The sequence below is a fragment of the Pseudopipra pipra genome, chromosome 2 (assembly GCF_036250125.1).
Source record: "Pseudopipra pipra isolate bDixPip1 chromosome 2, bDixPip1.hap1, whole genome shotgun sequence".
Classification (NCBI taxonomy): domain Eukaryota; kingdom Metazoa; phylum Chordata; class Aves; order Passeriformes; family Pipridae; genus Pseudopipra; species Pseudopipra pipra.
In genome coordinates, this window is record NC_087550.1 from 103,521,301 (window position 1) to 103,538,025 (window position 16,725).

The 16,725-nt window shown below is 43.8% G+C and overlaps 1 protein-coding gene across 2 annotated transcripts in view; it reads right to left on the reverse strand.

The window, feature by feature from the left end:
- Positions 1-675: 675 nt before the first annotated feature.
- The window catches only part of PHKA2 (phosphorylase kinase regulatory subunit alpha 2), a 46,709-nt gene continuing 30,659 nt past the window's right edge, over positions 676-16,725 (reverse strand). The window contains exons 22-32 of one of the 2 annotated variants that reach the window (XM_064646706.1): positions 16,220-16,376; positions 14,798-14,877; positions 14,469-14,547; positions 14,224-14,353; positions 13,567-13,668; positions 12,808-12,926; positions 11,054-11,101; positions 8,897-9,064; positions 7,422-7,475; positions 5,835-6,035; positions 676-5,325 (exon numbers count right to left, since the gene is read on the reverse strand). In XM_064646706.1, coding sequence (XP_064502776.1) covers positions 5,152-5,325; positions 5,835-6,035; positions 7,422-7,475; positions 8,897-9,064; positions 11,054-11,101; positions 12,808-12,926; positions 13,567-13,668; positions 14,224-14,353; positions 14,469-14,547; positions 14,798-14,877; positions 16,220-16,376 — 1,312 coding nt within the window. In that variant the 3' untranslated portion in view covers positions 676-5,151. The remainder of the gene's footprint in view (positions 5,326-5,834; positions 6,036-7,421; positions 7,476-8,896; positions 9,065-11,053; positions 11,102-12,807; positions 12,927-13,566; positions 13,669-14,223; positions 14,354-14,468; positions 14,548-14,797; positions 14,878-16,219; positions 16,377-16,725) is intronic. The other variant, XM_064646707.1, reaches the window with a different exon arrangement.

The following is a 16,725-nucleotide window of genomic DNA, read 5'->3' on the forward strand; positions in this document are numbered from 1 at the left end:
TAGAACACTTTTCCTGAAGATGAACTGGGTTTCTTAAAAACAAAGAAATGAGTATAAACACAAAGTAAACATACTTTGGTATTATGAACCTAAATATTCTTGCATATAGATAAACATAAATTCTTTACCAAGAAAAGGGAACCGAGAAATTCTGAATTAGAGTTTTTCAAATGCAGCAAGATGGAAAAGTCCAATGCCCCCACCTGCCCATCTCCTTTCCCCTACTGCAAACTAATATTCCCATTCCTGCCAGTACCACCCTGTCAGTTCCCAGGGGGAGAGTCGGGAGATCTGGACTTAATTCTTTTGCATATAACACTCCAAAAGCAACACTGGGTCAGGAGCTTTTTGGTAAAAGTATCACCTCATTCAACCTTAGTAAATACAATGCACATAATGTGCTTTTTGGGAAGGAAAAGGTTTCAGTCTAGTCCGCCTTTAAATTGTATTAGCTAAAGATGAGCTAAGTAAATCAGCTTGGTTTTATTTAATAACTATGTTGAAAGTACAAGAAAAAGCATCCTTCCCAGTTTATCATCACAGAATGTAACAGCAGCCAGAGCTTAAGGCACTGCTCTCTCTCTTAGATCTTATTTTTTACAATTAAATCCAGAATACTTTTCCAGAAGTATTTTGTAACTTGACAGACAAATGAATAAACATGCACACACTTACTTCTATTGCCTTGGGGGAGGGGAAAAGAAAAATCTTTAATAGTGCCAACAAAATTTACAATAAAATGTTAATGGCATTGGTAATACTTAATGTCTGTTTCTGGCATGCAGTTATGCTGGTCTATGCACTGTGATGATCAGTCCCACCTTATTCCAGTGGAGTGACAAAAAGGCTCCACTTAAGATGGACAAACACCACAGTGTGTTGTGGGCTCTTGCTTCCCACTGTTGGTTTCCATGCTGTAGGTGCAAAGTGACAAGGTGGAATGGGATGGTGCAGCTCTGGAGTCCTCCTTTGCCACCCATCCCAGTAAGGAGGACAAAGCCAGGGTGTGCAGCAAGGCACAGGAGCTCTGAAACATGACTGACAGCGTCAGTTTAGATGTCCCCCTCTAATGACACATTCCTGAAGATGACATAAAGTTGAAGGGGACTTGCCTTGAGGGATCACTTCATGAGAGGGGATGCCATGGTACAGACACAGTGCAGTGCTGCACTTGGCAGGCAGTAAGAGGCTTTTGGGGATGCAGCACTGAAGTATGAGAGGAGCTGAATTACTGAGCCAAAAAAGAAAGCCCCTGTCCTGTCAGCTGCTGGCAGCACACAAGAGCCCCCTTACCCCTGACAGAAGAAGGGGGGGTGGCAGAGGAGTAACTGTGAAACATCTAACGCCAGGAATAAATTCCACTCGAGACTGAAACTGGGAGTGGGAAAAAGCCCTGCTGCTTGTACTTAAATCAAAACCATTTGAGCTGAAGCTCTTCTATAACCCCACTCCCAATCCCTTTTAATCACAATTCTATGCAGTGGCCACTTAATATTGCAGATGTGACTGGTTCTTTGAGCAGGGACTGAATCAATCTGCAGATGAGTGCCCAAACTCTCACCCTACAGCTACAGATGCCACTACTGGTGGCATCTCTCTCCTGCTTAATGGGCAACTCTGCTCCTAACTGTGGACAATAACAAAGTGCCCAAGGTTGCACCTGGACTGACCCAGGCTCTGGCTTCACTCAAGCCCCTGGCTGCTGCTGGAGGGGTGACACAGTCCTGCAGTGCCCCGTGCCCGCAGGGGGCAGCCCAGGTGTTTCACCACTCACCACAGAAAGTGGCCACACCTTTATAGGGCAGCTAGGGACTGTGCAGCTCACCTGCACCTTCCAGAAACAAGCAGGGCTCTTTCCCTAAGGAAGGAAACTACAATTAGCAGGAGAGAAGCCAGGCAAACTTTGTACTCCACCCATTAAGTTTTCACATTTACCTGTGGGACCAGCAGCTGAGGGAGATCAAAGGTGCTTTTGATCTGTCTAGTTAGGCAAACCCGTGTCCTTCACTCGGCAGCAGGGAGAAGGAAACAGCCATGATCAGGGAGCAGGGAGGGCACTGGCCTGGAGGAGCTGGTTTGGAGCCAGCATGTGGTATGAGCTCTGAGCTGGACACTCATCATCGTTCTGGCCAATGGGCCCACCCAGCCCCATTCCTCTCTCCAGGCACATCTGGCTGCCTCCAGCACTGCATAGGTGCTTCTGACCCCACAGCTGCAAAGTTCTTAGGGCAGCAGTGCCTGTCAGGCTGGGACAAGCAGCTCTCAGGTGGTCTATTTTAATTCACTAATGCCCTTGTTTCTGAGGCACAGGATGTGTCTGTTCACCTTTGCTTTCTTTCCATAAATGCGTTTCCAGGGACTGCAAGCTGGCAGTGTCACCCTTTGCTGGCTCCCCAGGGAAGCCACACGGCCAAGTTGAGCCTCTGCCAATTAGCTCAGCCCTACACAAATTGCAAAGTCGTCATGTATTTTATCTGTGAGCACACCCTCATCACTGCCAGTGCCAGCTCTGCTTTGCAGCAGCCTAACACACACCAGGAATCCTCAGCAAAGCAGGGGGTCTGTGTAAAACCTTATTTGCTTAATTAGGTTTGCACTACAATGCAGCTCTCCAAGTGGAATGAGCTGCACGCTGAAGCTGTGCCTGATCTGGAAATAACACGAGTTTCCCTTCCCTTAGCTGTGTGTTTCAGAGTCCCAGCTTTCACCATCAGCTACCTAAACTCTTCAAATTACCACATAAATACTTTCCAAGTGCCTGCATTTCATGTGGTAACTCATGATAATCATAAATATACCATAACCTGGTTCATACTGTGAATTTCATGCTAAAGACACCAATGACACTGCCATTAAAAAAAGAAGTGTTAAGAGGTGACCAGGTATGTTAGGCCATACGTTTCATTGTTTTAGACTTCAAGGCAGCTTAATGTAAAACCAACTACATCACCCTTCTTGTTTCTGAAAACAAGATCACGCTGTAGGTTAAAAAATAAAATAAAATTAAGAGTCTGAATGAAAATCATCTTGCATCTCTCACAATCTAGGATTCAAAAACAAAAGCAAAAATAACAGCTAGTAGTAAATTTTCATGTGATACTGGGTAGAACAAGAAACCATCACACCAGCTCTTGTGTGCTCACGCTCTGCGCTGTCACATCTGCTTAAACTAGACAAAGGATTTTACTTTCATTTACTGGGAAACAAGCCAAGTAAGCTCTCACAATACATATGAAAAGGAAAAAAATCCAAACCAAACCATAATGAAGGCAAACCCCTACAAAACAGGCACCATGCCAATAAAATGACTTCCACATCCAAGTGGTAATTGCACCTGAACTGTCACTTTATGCTGGCCACTCCACAGGCCCATAGTTCTCATGGTGGTTAACACAGGGTGTCTCTGGAGCACCCAATCCAAGGGTTCCTGGGCCTCTGGACTGCCAAACTCCTCTGGTCTCTGCAAAAACAATAAATCACCTCCTAAGGCCTCCCATGCCTTCGCTGTCTTGAGGCAGTGCCCAGACATTGCTACAGCAGCACCGAGTGTGTAGAGGGACAGCAGGCAGGGTGGCACGGCCATCAGGGGCTCAGCCTCCTTGGGACCATGAGTGCTGACAACTGGCAAGTGAGACAGGGTGTTGTCATTTTGTCAAGGTCTTTCAGATACCTGTATAAAACTGGAAACAAAAAGCTCACTCTCAAAAGCACCACTACCACTGTTACCAAAAAAAAAAGTTTTCAAATCCTATACAAACGGTATTTTTCAAAGAGTGGAGGGGAGGCTCACAGAAATATACTTAATCAGGCTTATTAGCTCAGAAAATTTTACAGGCCTGTCTGCTCTTTTCCCCTCTATCAGGCAAGACAGAATTGCTCTGATCCCTCCTGCTCACGTGGCAGCAGTGCTGGCACACCTCCACACTGCTGGGGGAGCCTGTGGCCATGGAGAGGCTAAAGCTACTGCCATATTCCTAAGCTGTCAGCCAGATGCTGGCACGTGGCTATTGACAAAGCCAACAGTGTCAGCACAAGGAAAATCCTGCCTGGGGTACAGCAGGGTTTTCCTCTCCAGAGGCTGCCTACTGCTGTTTTCAGTTTCAGTGGCCATGGGACCATTGCCCTGCAGGACACACCTGTTCTCCCTGCAGCAGCTCAGAGTTTCCAGTGGACGGATTCAAGGTGCCAGCACTAACGTGGGAACTGTCTGAAGGGAGACTTCCAGGCAGCCCAAACTCTTACTATATGTGACCAGTGCAGCTTCAAACTAAAAAGAAAAATTAAAAAAAAAAATGGGAAAGGAAAAAAAAGAGAAACATCAAAGCCTTCCATAAACTCACACTGTGCTGGAAGGGCCACAATTATGCCATTCTTAACTCTGAGGCTGTTTGCAAGGGAAACAATTGGGAGACTTGGAAAGGGTGCTTGAGTGGAAGTGGTTTATCTTGCTCCATTCAGAGGAAAGGATTACAGGCATAAAAGTGTCTGTCACCTTGGAGAAGCTGGAATCTTCAGATTTTGCCTCCAAAGCCTCAGGGAGGCAGGGAAGGAAGCTGTCTTGTTCAGATTAAAGACAGATGCAGTTTCCTGACAGAGGCTATCCTCTCAAATTAGTGGATATTGCAATTGAGAAGAGATCCAGGATAAACGTGTATGAGAAATATCACTGGGTTATTTCAAGTTATTCCTATGCCTCTAATTTACATTTCCCTGGATGTTTCACATTGTCCATTAGTGATTCACAATGATGTACATTTACACACAGCAGGAGAAAAATTAATGAATTCCATCACTTCCCTTATTTGGGAGACTCTATGCCCGAGATACAGCTCCCTTGTTTTATTATGCCTTTTGATCTCCACAGAATAATTTGTTTTCCCCTTGGCAGAACTGTATAATTCTTTCTAATTTACTATGAATTACATTTATGCACTTTGGGCAGAATAAGCCTCATTATTTGTTATTTCTTTCACACTCTCCTAAAACTGGGCCAAATTCCAGCTCCCTGTCCTCCATAGGTAGGGCAAGCACAGAGCATGCACCAGTGTCCAATGCTGAGGTAGTGCACGGCACACACACAGGTAGCAAGTAACCACGAGGTTCACAACAGGGAAATGGGGAGAAAGAGCTTCTGAGCCTTCCCTCCCGCACTTACTGCATGGCACAGCCTGTGCTAGGCAGGAAATCATGTAAATAAATAATTATGGCTTTTGTTAGGTATGTCATGGTGCCATAGGCCCCGCTTGGAGCACTATCATAAAAAAAGTGGCAAATTCCTGTGGCTATGTCCTTCTCCAAGATACTGCCAGTAGCTCCAAATGATTTCTGAAAAGACACAAGCAAAGAAGAAGGGCAAGTCAGGCATGCATGTTTATTTATTAGAAAAAACCCACCACGTTATGATTTTCCATTTGTGCTGAATACTGAAAGCAATTCTCCTTTCCCTCATGAAAACCTTAATCAGGATTATTATAGGGCCCACATGACTTAGTTGGATCAGTGTAAGTAAATGAAGAACATAAAACTTCACAGATTTTTGTCCTTTGGGGGGAAAGGGTGGGATTACTCAAATATTAGTAATTCTAATGCCTTGACAAAGCAAACCCTCACTTCAATCTAACAATATCCTTCAGAGCTTGTTAGCCACTATAATTTTATTCCATTTAAATCTCCCACAATTCTTAAATTAGCTTTCCGAATGTATTTCCAGAAGATACTTAAGTGATTCTGTCTGTCTTTGTAGGGGAAGGAACCAGGCCATCACACATATTTAAAAAGGAGCAGGGGATAATTTTCAAAGGAGGAGACTTCCCACCATTGCCCTTTAAACTCACCAGCTCCTGCAGAAACAGGTCATTGGCCATGTGCACGATTCGGTCCACGTGGATGATGCCCCCGATGCTGTTCACCTCGATGTCAGAGAGGAACGTGAGGACCAGAATAGCTTCCACCAGGAGCTGCCTGTACTCAGGCTGGGGGACGTGGTTCAGCACCGACTCCACGTGCACAGCAAACTTGATTTCGCACGGGGTCATCTGGCAAGTTTGAGTGGAAATAGAGAGAAAAACTGACAAATCCAAAAGACTAGTTCCCCACATCCTGCAAGCTCTGAAACATATGCTCCTCTCTGCACATGGGGGCAGACTGACTGAAGCGAACGAAATGTTTGTGCCGCTTTAGCACTTACAGAAAGTTTTCGTGTTGCTAGACCTTGATTCTGCAAACAGTTACACAACTTCCAGAAGCTGCTCCAGCCCTGCAACCCATCACATACACATCTCACTTACATACAGGGCTGCTGATGCTTAGCTGGCAAATTAACTCTTTGCTCCTCAGGCTGTGATCTCACACACTCTGCCTTGTAAGTGTCTCTCTGGCATCACAGGTTAGTTGCAAAGCCAAACTTACTGTTAAGTTTTAAAAATAACCACCTGCTTAGAGGGGTGATTTTTAAATAAGTCCCTAAAGCTTTGCCATGCAGAGGTATCACTATACTGTTTGTAGAGCATCTTAATTTGCACTGGCATATCTCTGTGATGTTATGTTGCCTTAGGAGGTTTGTGCTTATTTTTTCGAATCCTTTAAACAGCAAAATTAGATACTGTCTAGGTCTGACAGGCTAAAAATATAAGCCTATTTACCTACACAATAGGGATAAATAAAGCTCTCCTTTCTGAATAAAAAACCCAAAAAGCAACATTTAAATTTGGCAGAAAATTCCAGCTCCTCTCTTCAGCTGTTGCCATCATCCCTCAGAAGAGAAGGAAGCCAGAGACAAATCCAAGGGAACCAGACAGGAAAACAGTCTCAAGCACACAAGCACCTCTCTTGTTCTGATGGATTACTGTTCACAAGAGTTTGTTTTATAGATATGAATTCAAAACTTGCCAGAGCACCTAAAGGCAATTGAACTAAGGAAAAAAATGTAAGGAAAGGTTATGGAATTAAAAAGTCAAAGCTTTGGTTAGGAACAATCATTCTTAACTGGTATTTACTTTTGAGACTGTGAAGCCAAAATACACTGGCTGGTGTTGCAGCATATTAAAAAAAAGTAAGTGGCAAGGAACATGTCTGTTTTACTCCAACAGGTCTGCACTGTCTCCTCACCTCCCCCCAACGAGGACTGCCATCAGCCACCCTCTCTCAGGCTCTGCTCTGTGGGCACACGGGGAGAGTAAAGGTATCCAGAAGGCAGGCTCAGCAAAGGGGAAAACCTGCCAGAAACACTCTCCCAGGCCTGCCTGGGAGGAACACATCTGCACAGACCTGGGGAAGCCAGCAGAGGTGCTGGGGAAAGTCCGGATGTTCTAACCTTGAAACCAAGGATCTGCAACAGCATCCCTGCTGCATGTTACACTGTCACACCCAGCATTCAACACATGGGGAGAAAATCACTGCAAATTGTTGGCATTTTACTGTACCTCTCTGGTGGTTGAAGAAGGAAGGACATACCCATCAATGGACAGACCATGGCACTGAAACAACATTTCAACAATGAACAGAAATTACAGTTCTTGCAAGTAAATCTTCTGAGAGTTTCTCTTTTTTTGAGCCAATATGTAACAACTTTCAGACAGAAAAAAACAAAGCAAAAACCCCCAAATGAGACCAAAAAAACCCTGTTCCAAAATATTATATTTCATCTATGCTAAAGAAGTTATTATGTAACCTGGCAAACATAAGAAATAGCCTGACATGACACACAAGAGAGTGCTGTGTTCCAGTACTTAAAGAGAGCCACTACAGCAAGAGGCACACAAAGGAGGGAAACAAATTAATGAGAACATTCTGCTCGAAAGGAAGTAGAAATAAGGTAACATGAAAGCATTATGGACAACAGACCACAAAAGCGAGTACCTTTCTCATTTTCCCTAGAACAACCCTTAGTTACATGTTTCAGATCCAGGGCACCACACCTCAAGGGTGTCAACCAGTGGGGCAGAGGTGGTGTTAGAAGTACCAAGTGACAAAAGGAAAGAGTGACAAAACCTAAGTGGTGAGAAGGCAGGCTAAGGAGTGACATATCTGAGTACCTGAGGTACAGAAACACACACCAAGAAGAGGAGACAGAAAAAAACCATACAGATGCTCCTAGCTATTAAGATAGGTCAGAAGTGATGCTCATCTACTGAAAGATCCCATTAGTAAATAGCCAAGAGGTCACATATGACTCATCTTGGCTGACATCAACACTAGGAGTTTCAGTGTAACTGATTTTAGAAGGACAACCAAAACCAGCCTAAACTAGTGATGCAGTCTTTTCCCAACTAAGCAGGCATGAACAACTCAGTACTGCAAGGTCCTGAACACTGGCTCACATTCAGCAAAGAAAAAAACAGGTGCATAATCGCTATGAAATAGGTAAAAATTCATAATTTCCCTCTCCTCCTTCCTGGAGAGTTGCTTCAACACCTTTCCAAACCCCTGATCTCTGAGGTGCTGGCAAGGACTTACTTTTCACTTGAAAATAAACAAAAAAATGTCAAGAATGCCATACAGCTCAGAAGAGCCAGCAAGAGATCTCAAGACATTCTGGAAGAGTCAGTGCAGTTTCCTACTTCATTCCTCACAGCCCTTCTGAACTGGAGCACAGAACTGCATTGCACTGCAGTGCCCATCAGCTGCACTGACAACGTGCATTAGGCTGTGGGATGCAAGTTCAGCCAAAATTCAGCGTTGGTGGTTTCAGAAAAAACACAAACTTTCAAAAAAACATGTGAACTTGTCTTAATGGAGCCCTTTTATGTTCAAGAGACACACTTCCACTAATGACTCTCATTTCCACAAGTCTTCCAGCTGAAGACCAACTCCTGGCAAGATGCTACCTCTGGACTACCACTTCCCCAAGTTACTGTGCAGCCTTCTTGCTTCCTGCCCTCCATAGCAGCCAACTTACCTTCTGAAGGATTTTCCACACTTTCTCATAAAAGCCAACAGGAACTCTGTTAATAGCACCATCAAGCCTCCTTCTGCGCAGCCACTGCCCCTTTCGGTCACCCCAGCTCATGTCTGCACTGGAGCCAGTAGGAGAAGTACTGGTGGGAGATGATGGAGTGCTGCTCCTCTGTAAGGACATTAAAGCCTTGGTTAATTGCCTTCTACCACCCCAAGTGGGTGTATTGACCACACCTGGTCAATACATTTTTGTTATAATGCTACCTCAGAACCAGGGGAAAAATACAGGCCATGGTGTCAGACAGGATGATGAAGCAGGATTGATCTGTATCTCTCCCCTTAAAAACAAGCTTCACTTCTTCAGTACTTCAATAATTTCTCAACAAAACAGGCAAGCAGTTCAACATGGCATAACACAGTAAACTTCAGTGCTTGGTTTAACACAAGGTCTGACTACTTTAACAAGCCCAAGCTGGCTTCCAGGGCCGTGTCACTGGTGTTCAAGATGGGGGGATCAGGTAAGTCTGGTTCACTTGGACATTGGGCTTGGTGTTGTAAAAGAACCAAAGGGTCTATGAGTCCAGCAAGAGAGGTCCGCCATGCAAAAGCTCCATTAAAATAAGTAGATTAAAAATTGACTTCATGTGGCCATGAAATCATCATGCTTGCCTCTCTGTAAGTGTCAGTCTTGTTCTCCTTTATTACCCTTATTGCTGTATTTTTACCCTACTAGACTTGGACACTAAATTAGACAGCAAATCGTGTTCAAAGTTATGGCACTACCACCAAATTGTTGTTCTGATTTCCTCACATACAGTCTGCCTATTCCTTGCACTCCCAGACTGAGCTCTTCTGTTTTCTCATTCCTTTTTGCACACCTGTTACTTTCAGCCCAGAAAGGACTTCACTGATAGCCCCATCTGAAATCCCATCATCTCTGGGTAAGAAACCACCTGAGCAAGGCACTGGGGAAGGAGGACACTAAGACTGAAAACTGCATGGTTGGAAGGTGCAGGCTCACGGATTTTGCATAGTCAAGCTCTGCAAAAAATCCACAGCAAATGAGAACAATCCATTTCCACTGCTGCTGGTGTTCATGAGCCACAGGTGGTCTTCTCCTGATGTTTCAGTGCTTGTTTCTCCTTTCCACTGCACACTGACCATGACAGACAGAACTTCCTCCATCCCACTGAGCAGAGCTTGGGGATGCAGGAGCTCAGCGGGAGCATCAGTGCCAAAGCAGAGAAATCCATCTGTATACAATAATTAATCTGACTACTCAGGTGGTTCAGAGAAGTAAAGATCTTCCTGAACAGCTAAATATGTGCACTTCAATCAAACACACACTTGAAGCCTGCCTTTCTGCACTGGTATGCAGGAAGAGAGAGGCAACAGCAACCTGACAATTGTCAGGCCAGGCCACAGGGCTAGTGGTGCTCTGCAGCTGTGTACTTATGACATTTGGGAGGTGTGCCATTGACAATAAGTCTGAAGATGCAGAGAATCACAAATCACAAGAGCCAGTTCAAAGGACATGCATAGCTGCAAACTTCCCGTCTCTCCATGACACATTTGGAGCTTCAGACTAACTTTAAATTGTTGAGGTCTCTGTTGGTAAAATAGTTAAGCAATTATATTCCTTCTTAAGAGTGAGAGCTTAAGAAGAGCGACAGTTCTCTGCCTTGAAAGAAGATGACTGCTTGAGGAGATAGCCATGCCCATAAAACCCCTGTCTCAGCAACTTGAAGCTATTCTGGGTTCCTCACTGTCCAGACACTGCCAGCATTTATCAACGCTACATTACTTCTAAATACTGAAGACGCCTGTAACATAATCCACTATCAAGCAGCTAAATCTGTTATAGTACTTTATCTGCTACAACTGCTTAAGCTTCAGAGGACCTAAGTGGATCCAAATGCAAGACTCAACTTCTATTAAAAGATTACTAACAAGAATTGGTTCCCAGTGAAGACGAACAAGACAAAGAGGTAGGGTTTGAAAACAAGGTTTTAAGCAGAAGTCACAGGAGGTCTCTAAAGCCAAGACCTTGCATGCACACACACGCACACACACGCACACACACACACACACACACACACACACACACACACACACACACACACGGGGGAAGAGCAGGAGCAGAGCAACAGTGTTTTACCGTGGAAGTGAACATGCTGCTGGACACGGAGTGCCCCTCATGAAAGAACTACAAAACAAAACCAGACACCAACACATCAGACAGACAATCATGACAGAACAGAACACAAACAGGGTTAAGTAACCCATCCATGCAAAGACAAGAAATATGGAATAAGCTCAGGTATTCTGGGGAAAACTGCAACAACCCCTGTCCTCTTTCAGTGTTGCACTTCAGCTGATCTCAGGGCAGCTGCTGCTGATTCCCAGGGTCACCATGAGATCCTGCCTTGCCAGGAGCCTGTTTGGCAGCCACAAGCCATCCATTTGGCTGCCCACGCCATCCACTGAGGTCCCAGTGGAAGGGACCATGGCCAACACAAACCACCACAGTTTGAGGTGCATGCAAAAGCTTCCATGTGACTCAGGGCTGGGGTGAAAACCAAGCTCCCTGCTTCCATTCTCCATTTGTTGCAATGCCAGCAGCTTCTCTTTGCACAAGAAGGTCAACTTGCTGCAGGCTGCCAGCTGGGTGGGCAGTGCTAAACAAACGGCTGCAAGGCAAAATTTTTGCTGAAATGTGGATGCAGCACCTCAAACTTACAGCACTTTTCTCTAACTGCCCACCCCAAGCCATGCCTCCACGTTCAGTGTTAATGGTTCACACCCAGGCAAAGGTTTGATGTTCTGACGCAAGAAAGAACAGCAGCAAATGAGAGAGCTGCAGCTGCTCAACACGTACAGAGATGTGAGTACAAGTACTTGAAACGTTCCCTGTAACAACAAAGTTGATCCTGCACCACCCCACCCAACCCCCCTGCCAAAATGACATTACATTAGTATCTAGTAAATTATTCAGAGAATGCAGTGAGATGTACCAGGATGCAGCATGAAAGGCAAAGTCGGGGGAACAAAAATAAAACCAGGCAACTCCCCCTCTGTGCAAAATATCAAGTTTCCATCTAATGCAAAAGCAACGCAGGAACTACACTTGTAACGTCAACTAAGGCCCAAGTATTTCAGCTCAGGCCCACCACTGTATTTAAATCAAAATAATGCTGCCACCTAGTGCCTTGTCCCTTCTCCTCCCTGGACAGGCCCCAAGACAGACAGACACTGCAGGACTGTGAGCCCTGCACAGTCAGTCAGAGCTGGTGCAGAGCAGTCAGCACCTTCACAACCACAGCTGTATCAGCTCAGCCACGATGACACTCAGGGACCAGCTCGGCTCAAACACAGCAAACAGGTCTCGTGAGACAGACACCATGTGTTTCACAGGGGCCTCTGCTGTCCTGCCTGATCAGGTCCTGTGAAGAATCACTAACTGATCTTTATTGCCACCAATAATCATCCTCTATTCTGAAGAAACAGAACTGGAAGAAAACAAACCAAGATTCCTTTTCCACATGTATCTTTTCTAAAAGGCATGTGGTCCATTTTTGCAACTTGGGTCAAGTACAAGAATGAACACTGCATGAAAGCTTCACTTTGTGTATCTGACCTTTCCTTGGCTGAAGCTGATAAAAGAGCTGTTTTTACAGTGGATGCCGTGAATGCATTAGAGTTTGTTCAAGTTGTTCTATTTTCAGCATGTGAAACAAGAACAAAAAAGGCAGCACATTTTTGGAGGAAACATCCCCTAACTGCCTTCTAGTTAGTGATGAGCTTTAAAATCAAAGCTTTGGCAACTTCTGTCATGTAGCAAGAATAGAACCTAACATAACACAGTTCCAGAACAGCTGCACTTTCTGATGAGCACTGACAGAAAACCCTCACCTGCTTCATCTCACTCTTCAATTTAGTAATACCACTTCTTTCTGTTTTGGTTGCTCCAGAATGCCCCATTTCACGAATAGAAATCGCAGGGCTAGATGAAGAGGAATCTACAGGTCGCACTAAAAGAAGCAAATGGACATTTTTAACATTGTAGGGGTAGAAAAACAGATGAAATTGTATCTAGATGTTAAGCACATATCCTTTCAGAAGTGTGCAATGCTCTTGGTTGACAGCATCCTTTCAAGTCATGTCAAGAGTTCAAACCCGATTGCATCAAGTAAGGGGCCTACATCCATACTTGGATATTGGAGACTGATTTTCCAAGACACTGAGCAATTGTAGCTGTAAAAGATGTCAGGAGTTGCAATGAGTCTGTGAGAGCCTACATATGAACCCAGGAGACAGCTGATGCACCAGTCAGGAATATGTGGGCATCACAGATGTGCTTATTGAAGGCGGGTTAGATATGCCCTTTTTAATGGCTTTTGTTCTGGTCACATCAAATTTCTTCAGTTTAAAAGTTTGCCTTCATATTATTGAAAACTTGATACAATCTTATTTCAGTGCAGGATAGCTTCCATCATATTTGTTTTGTTTATTCCACAGCAGGCATACACATGTACTGGTCATCAATGATTAATACATTACCTATACATCTGTTTTACAAATTGAGAGAATAGATCCTCACTTATAAGACAATCTAACTTTATATTTATAGTTCTCACTTAACATATACAAGTAGCCAAGTGGACAACTTACAGCTTCTTTCCACTCCAAACTCTTTCCCACTGAGAATATGATGTAGGAGACTTTTCATATCAAAGGGGCTTAGATTCATCAAACTCTCTGAAGCTTCTTCACCTAGTAAAACAAAACAAAAGACAAGCATTACTGTGGGAAAGCAACAAGCCAACTCAGAAAACTGCTGATGAATGAAGTCCAATCACATCTAACCTTTTGGCTCGTACCTCCTTTAAAAAAACTAATACGCATAGTCACATTTCAAAGAAAATACATTTCAGGACTAAACAACAAACACTGCATAGAAATAACACTATCTGCATTAATGAATATTATGTTGTAGCTTGTGCAAAATTTCTTTCAAGCTCATGATGAGAAAACAAGATCACTTGGAAAAGCATTACAGCCATTTACCAACAGCAGATGACCTGCAGATCTAAATTACAAAGTCAGAGTTATTCCATAAAGAATATCCACTTCAGTTTGAATAACTGGATGATGGGGGAGAGGAATCTTCCATTAAGTTAAAAAAAAAGTGATTTTCAAAGTTTGTAACTGCACATATGAACTGAGAGGTTAATAAAAGGATTTAACCTATATTAATGAAAAGATCAACAACTAAGGGTGAGGCAAAAATGATGCCGTCAGTACCCTTATGATAGAAGTGCCTCTTACCTGAGCATTTCAGACTCCGAGCCAGCTCAGTGGCCATCACCTGGATTATCAGACCAATGCGGAGCCTGAGCATCTCCACAAAAAGACTAGGCTGGGACCGGACGTACATTGCCAAGTACATAATTATTTCCTGCAAGGAAAAGGGCAGCCATTCAAAGTGGGCCTTCATGCCTTTCCCAGTCTCAGAGCAAATACTGGCGCCACACTGGGCACAGCCAAGGAAGCCTTTGACACATGCTGCTTACCTGTGTCAGGACTGCAATACTGATGTCTTGGCCACTGGCTTCATAAATGAGATCTGTGAGCTCCTCAGGTGGCAGTGGGCTGCAAGAAGACAAACCACAGCAAGCAGTGACCTGGCACAACCAGCTGTTAAAACTCTTGAGCAAGCACTGGAATCATCACCCAGAAACATCTCTGCACCACAAAGGTGCCTACAGTTCTGCCTGGGTGGCTGCAAATCCTTTTGAAGATGAGGAGTAAGTTTTAAAAGAAGATAACAGCAGCAGAATGGTGCTGGCAGGAAGATGAAGAGCAGGCTGCCTCTGTAACTTGAGGCAGAGCTCCAACTTACGTGGTAATGATTTTCTCTCGGGGTTCTGGTGGCAGGCCCACTGTCAGTTGCTTGTGGTGCGACAGAAGGTCTGTGCATGCCTATCGTAAGGGGACAGAAAGCAAGAGACCTTTCTCTGAATCGTGTGGAAGTGACACAGCTTTTAATTCCCAAAAATGAAGCATTTCTTTAGCAATTTTAAGTGCATTTCTATTAATTACCATACATGCAGATCCAGCAGAATGCTATTAACTAGATGCCAAGGATCTCCTGAGGTCAACAGGGCTATGAGGGTATGACCAGTTTGAAAGCTGCTTCCCCCTTTCAGTGAAATCAGCAGCATAATGATTAAGGACTTCAGTGGGGCTGGCAGATGATAAAGGCTTTCATTCTTTATCATATGATAAACTTTTGTTTTTATTTAAGACAAAAATATTTTAAATCAATGAAAAGTTTGGCAATATTAGCTTAAAAAATCCTGCATATTAATATATCTCTTAAAACAAGCAAACACCCAATATACTGCATCACATTCCTGAATTAGCTATCCTGACATTCTGAAATAGGTACTTCCACCAATATCACAGTGCTTACTCTTTTGTATTGACCTCCTTTAAAAGTGGGTGTTCAGTTTACTTGTTTTAGCATCCTGAATTGAAAAGCTCACATGGCAACGTTCCTCTGACTTTGAAGAGCCTATTTTCCCTCCCTTAATGTGGAAGAAAACCGATCATCTCCAGTCTCTTCCTCCCCAATTTTTTGTCAGTTAATATACATGGCTTTCTGTGAGTGTGTCTGCACTGCTCATCCACTGTGTCTGGAGAAGGGAAAAAATTCTGTGCGTAGGATAACTAGGAAATTAAACAAATAGTTTAGAGTACTTGAGAGGAAACTTTTTTTTAATGTTCAAAATTGAATCTGTACTCTTACAACGGATTTTTCTTGTTACCAGTTAACAATCCCAGATATTTTAATGCCTCCAAACATCCATGTATTTGGCAGACTGTCCACCCAATGGGATGGAAATTGGCAGAACGCGTTATTGTGTCATCACTCACACCTTAACATAGCGCTGCTCCAAAAGTGTTCGTGCCATCACAAAAGCAGCGGACTATTACCAGTGACAATTGCAGCTTTCAAAACACGTAATTAGGCTCCTCCAATTAAAAGAGATGAAATAAAGCCTTCACAACCATTTACAGGGATAGTGGGACATTCTCAGTCCATGCCAAAATTATCACTGTTCGCAGTACAGACAAAAGGTAAAGATGTCGTAATAAGATTTAGATCAGAAAAGTAACCAACGTTTACTTAAAAGTGTTTCACTATCTATGGCGTGAAGTAAGACCAGAAGAAGGGAAAGCACAAGCCCCTCTGGCAAACTGGTAGTTTTATCTCTGTTTCCAGGAAAGAAACTGAGCCAGGATTATTTATATTTCATACCTCAGCCAGGACTTCCACTCTCTTTTTGAGTATACCAGAAATATAGCGGATTAAGCCCCATTCTTGATTGAGGCCTGCCTTTCTGTAGAGCTCGTTGAGTAGGCAATGAACAGTGACACCATACTGTCCATCCAGCTCTGTGTCCCAGTCAGCACCTCTGCCACAAAAGACACAGAAGGTAACTGTCACCAGGTAAGGTGCTACACTGCTTAACATTACCACACAAACGCAGCCGGATTTTGATCACCTTGCTCACATTGGTGACAAGATGAAATACTACATGGGACATCTGGGCGTTCACCAGAGATCTGTTATGTGCGGACAAAACCCTCTTGATACCAGAACTTTCACACTAATTTGAGCACTCACTTAGCTGTGAGCCAGTGACTTAAAAGGAACCATCCAAAGGATTTCTCACCAGACTTTAAACTGAGCATTCACGCAGACAGTTTGCTGCAGGAACACTCCACGTAGTGCTTTTTCAGAGCAGAATTCAGCAACAAATT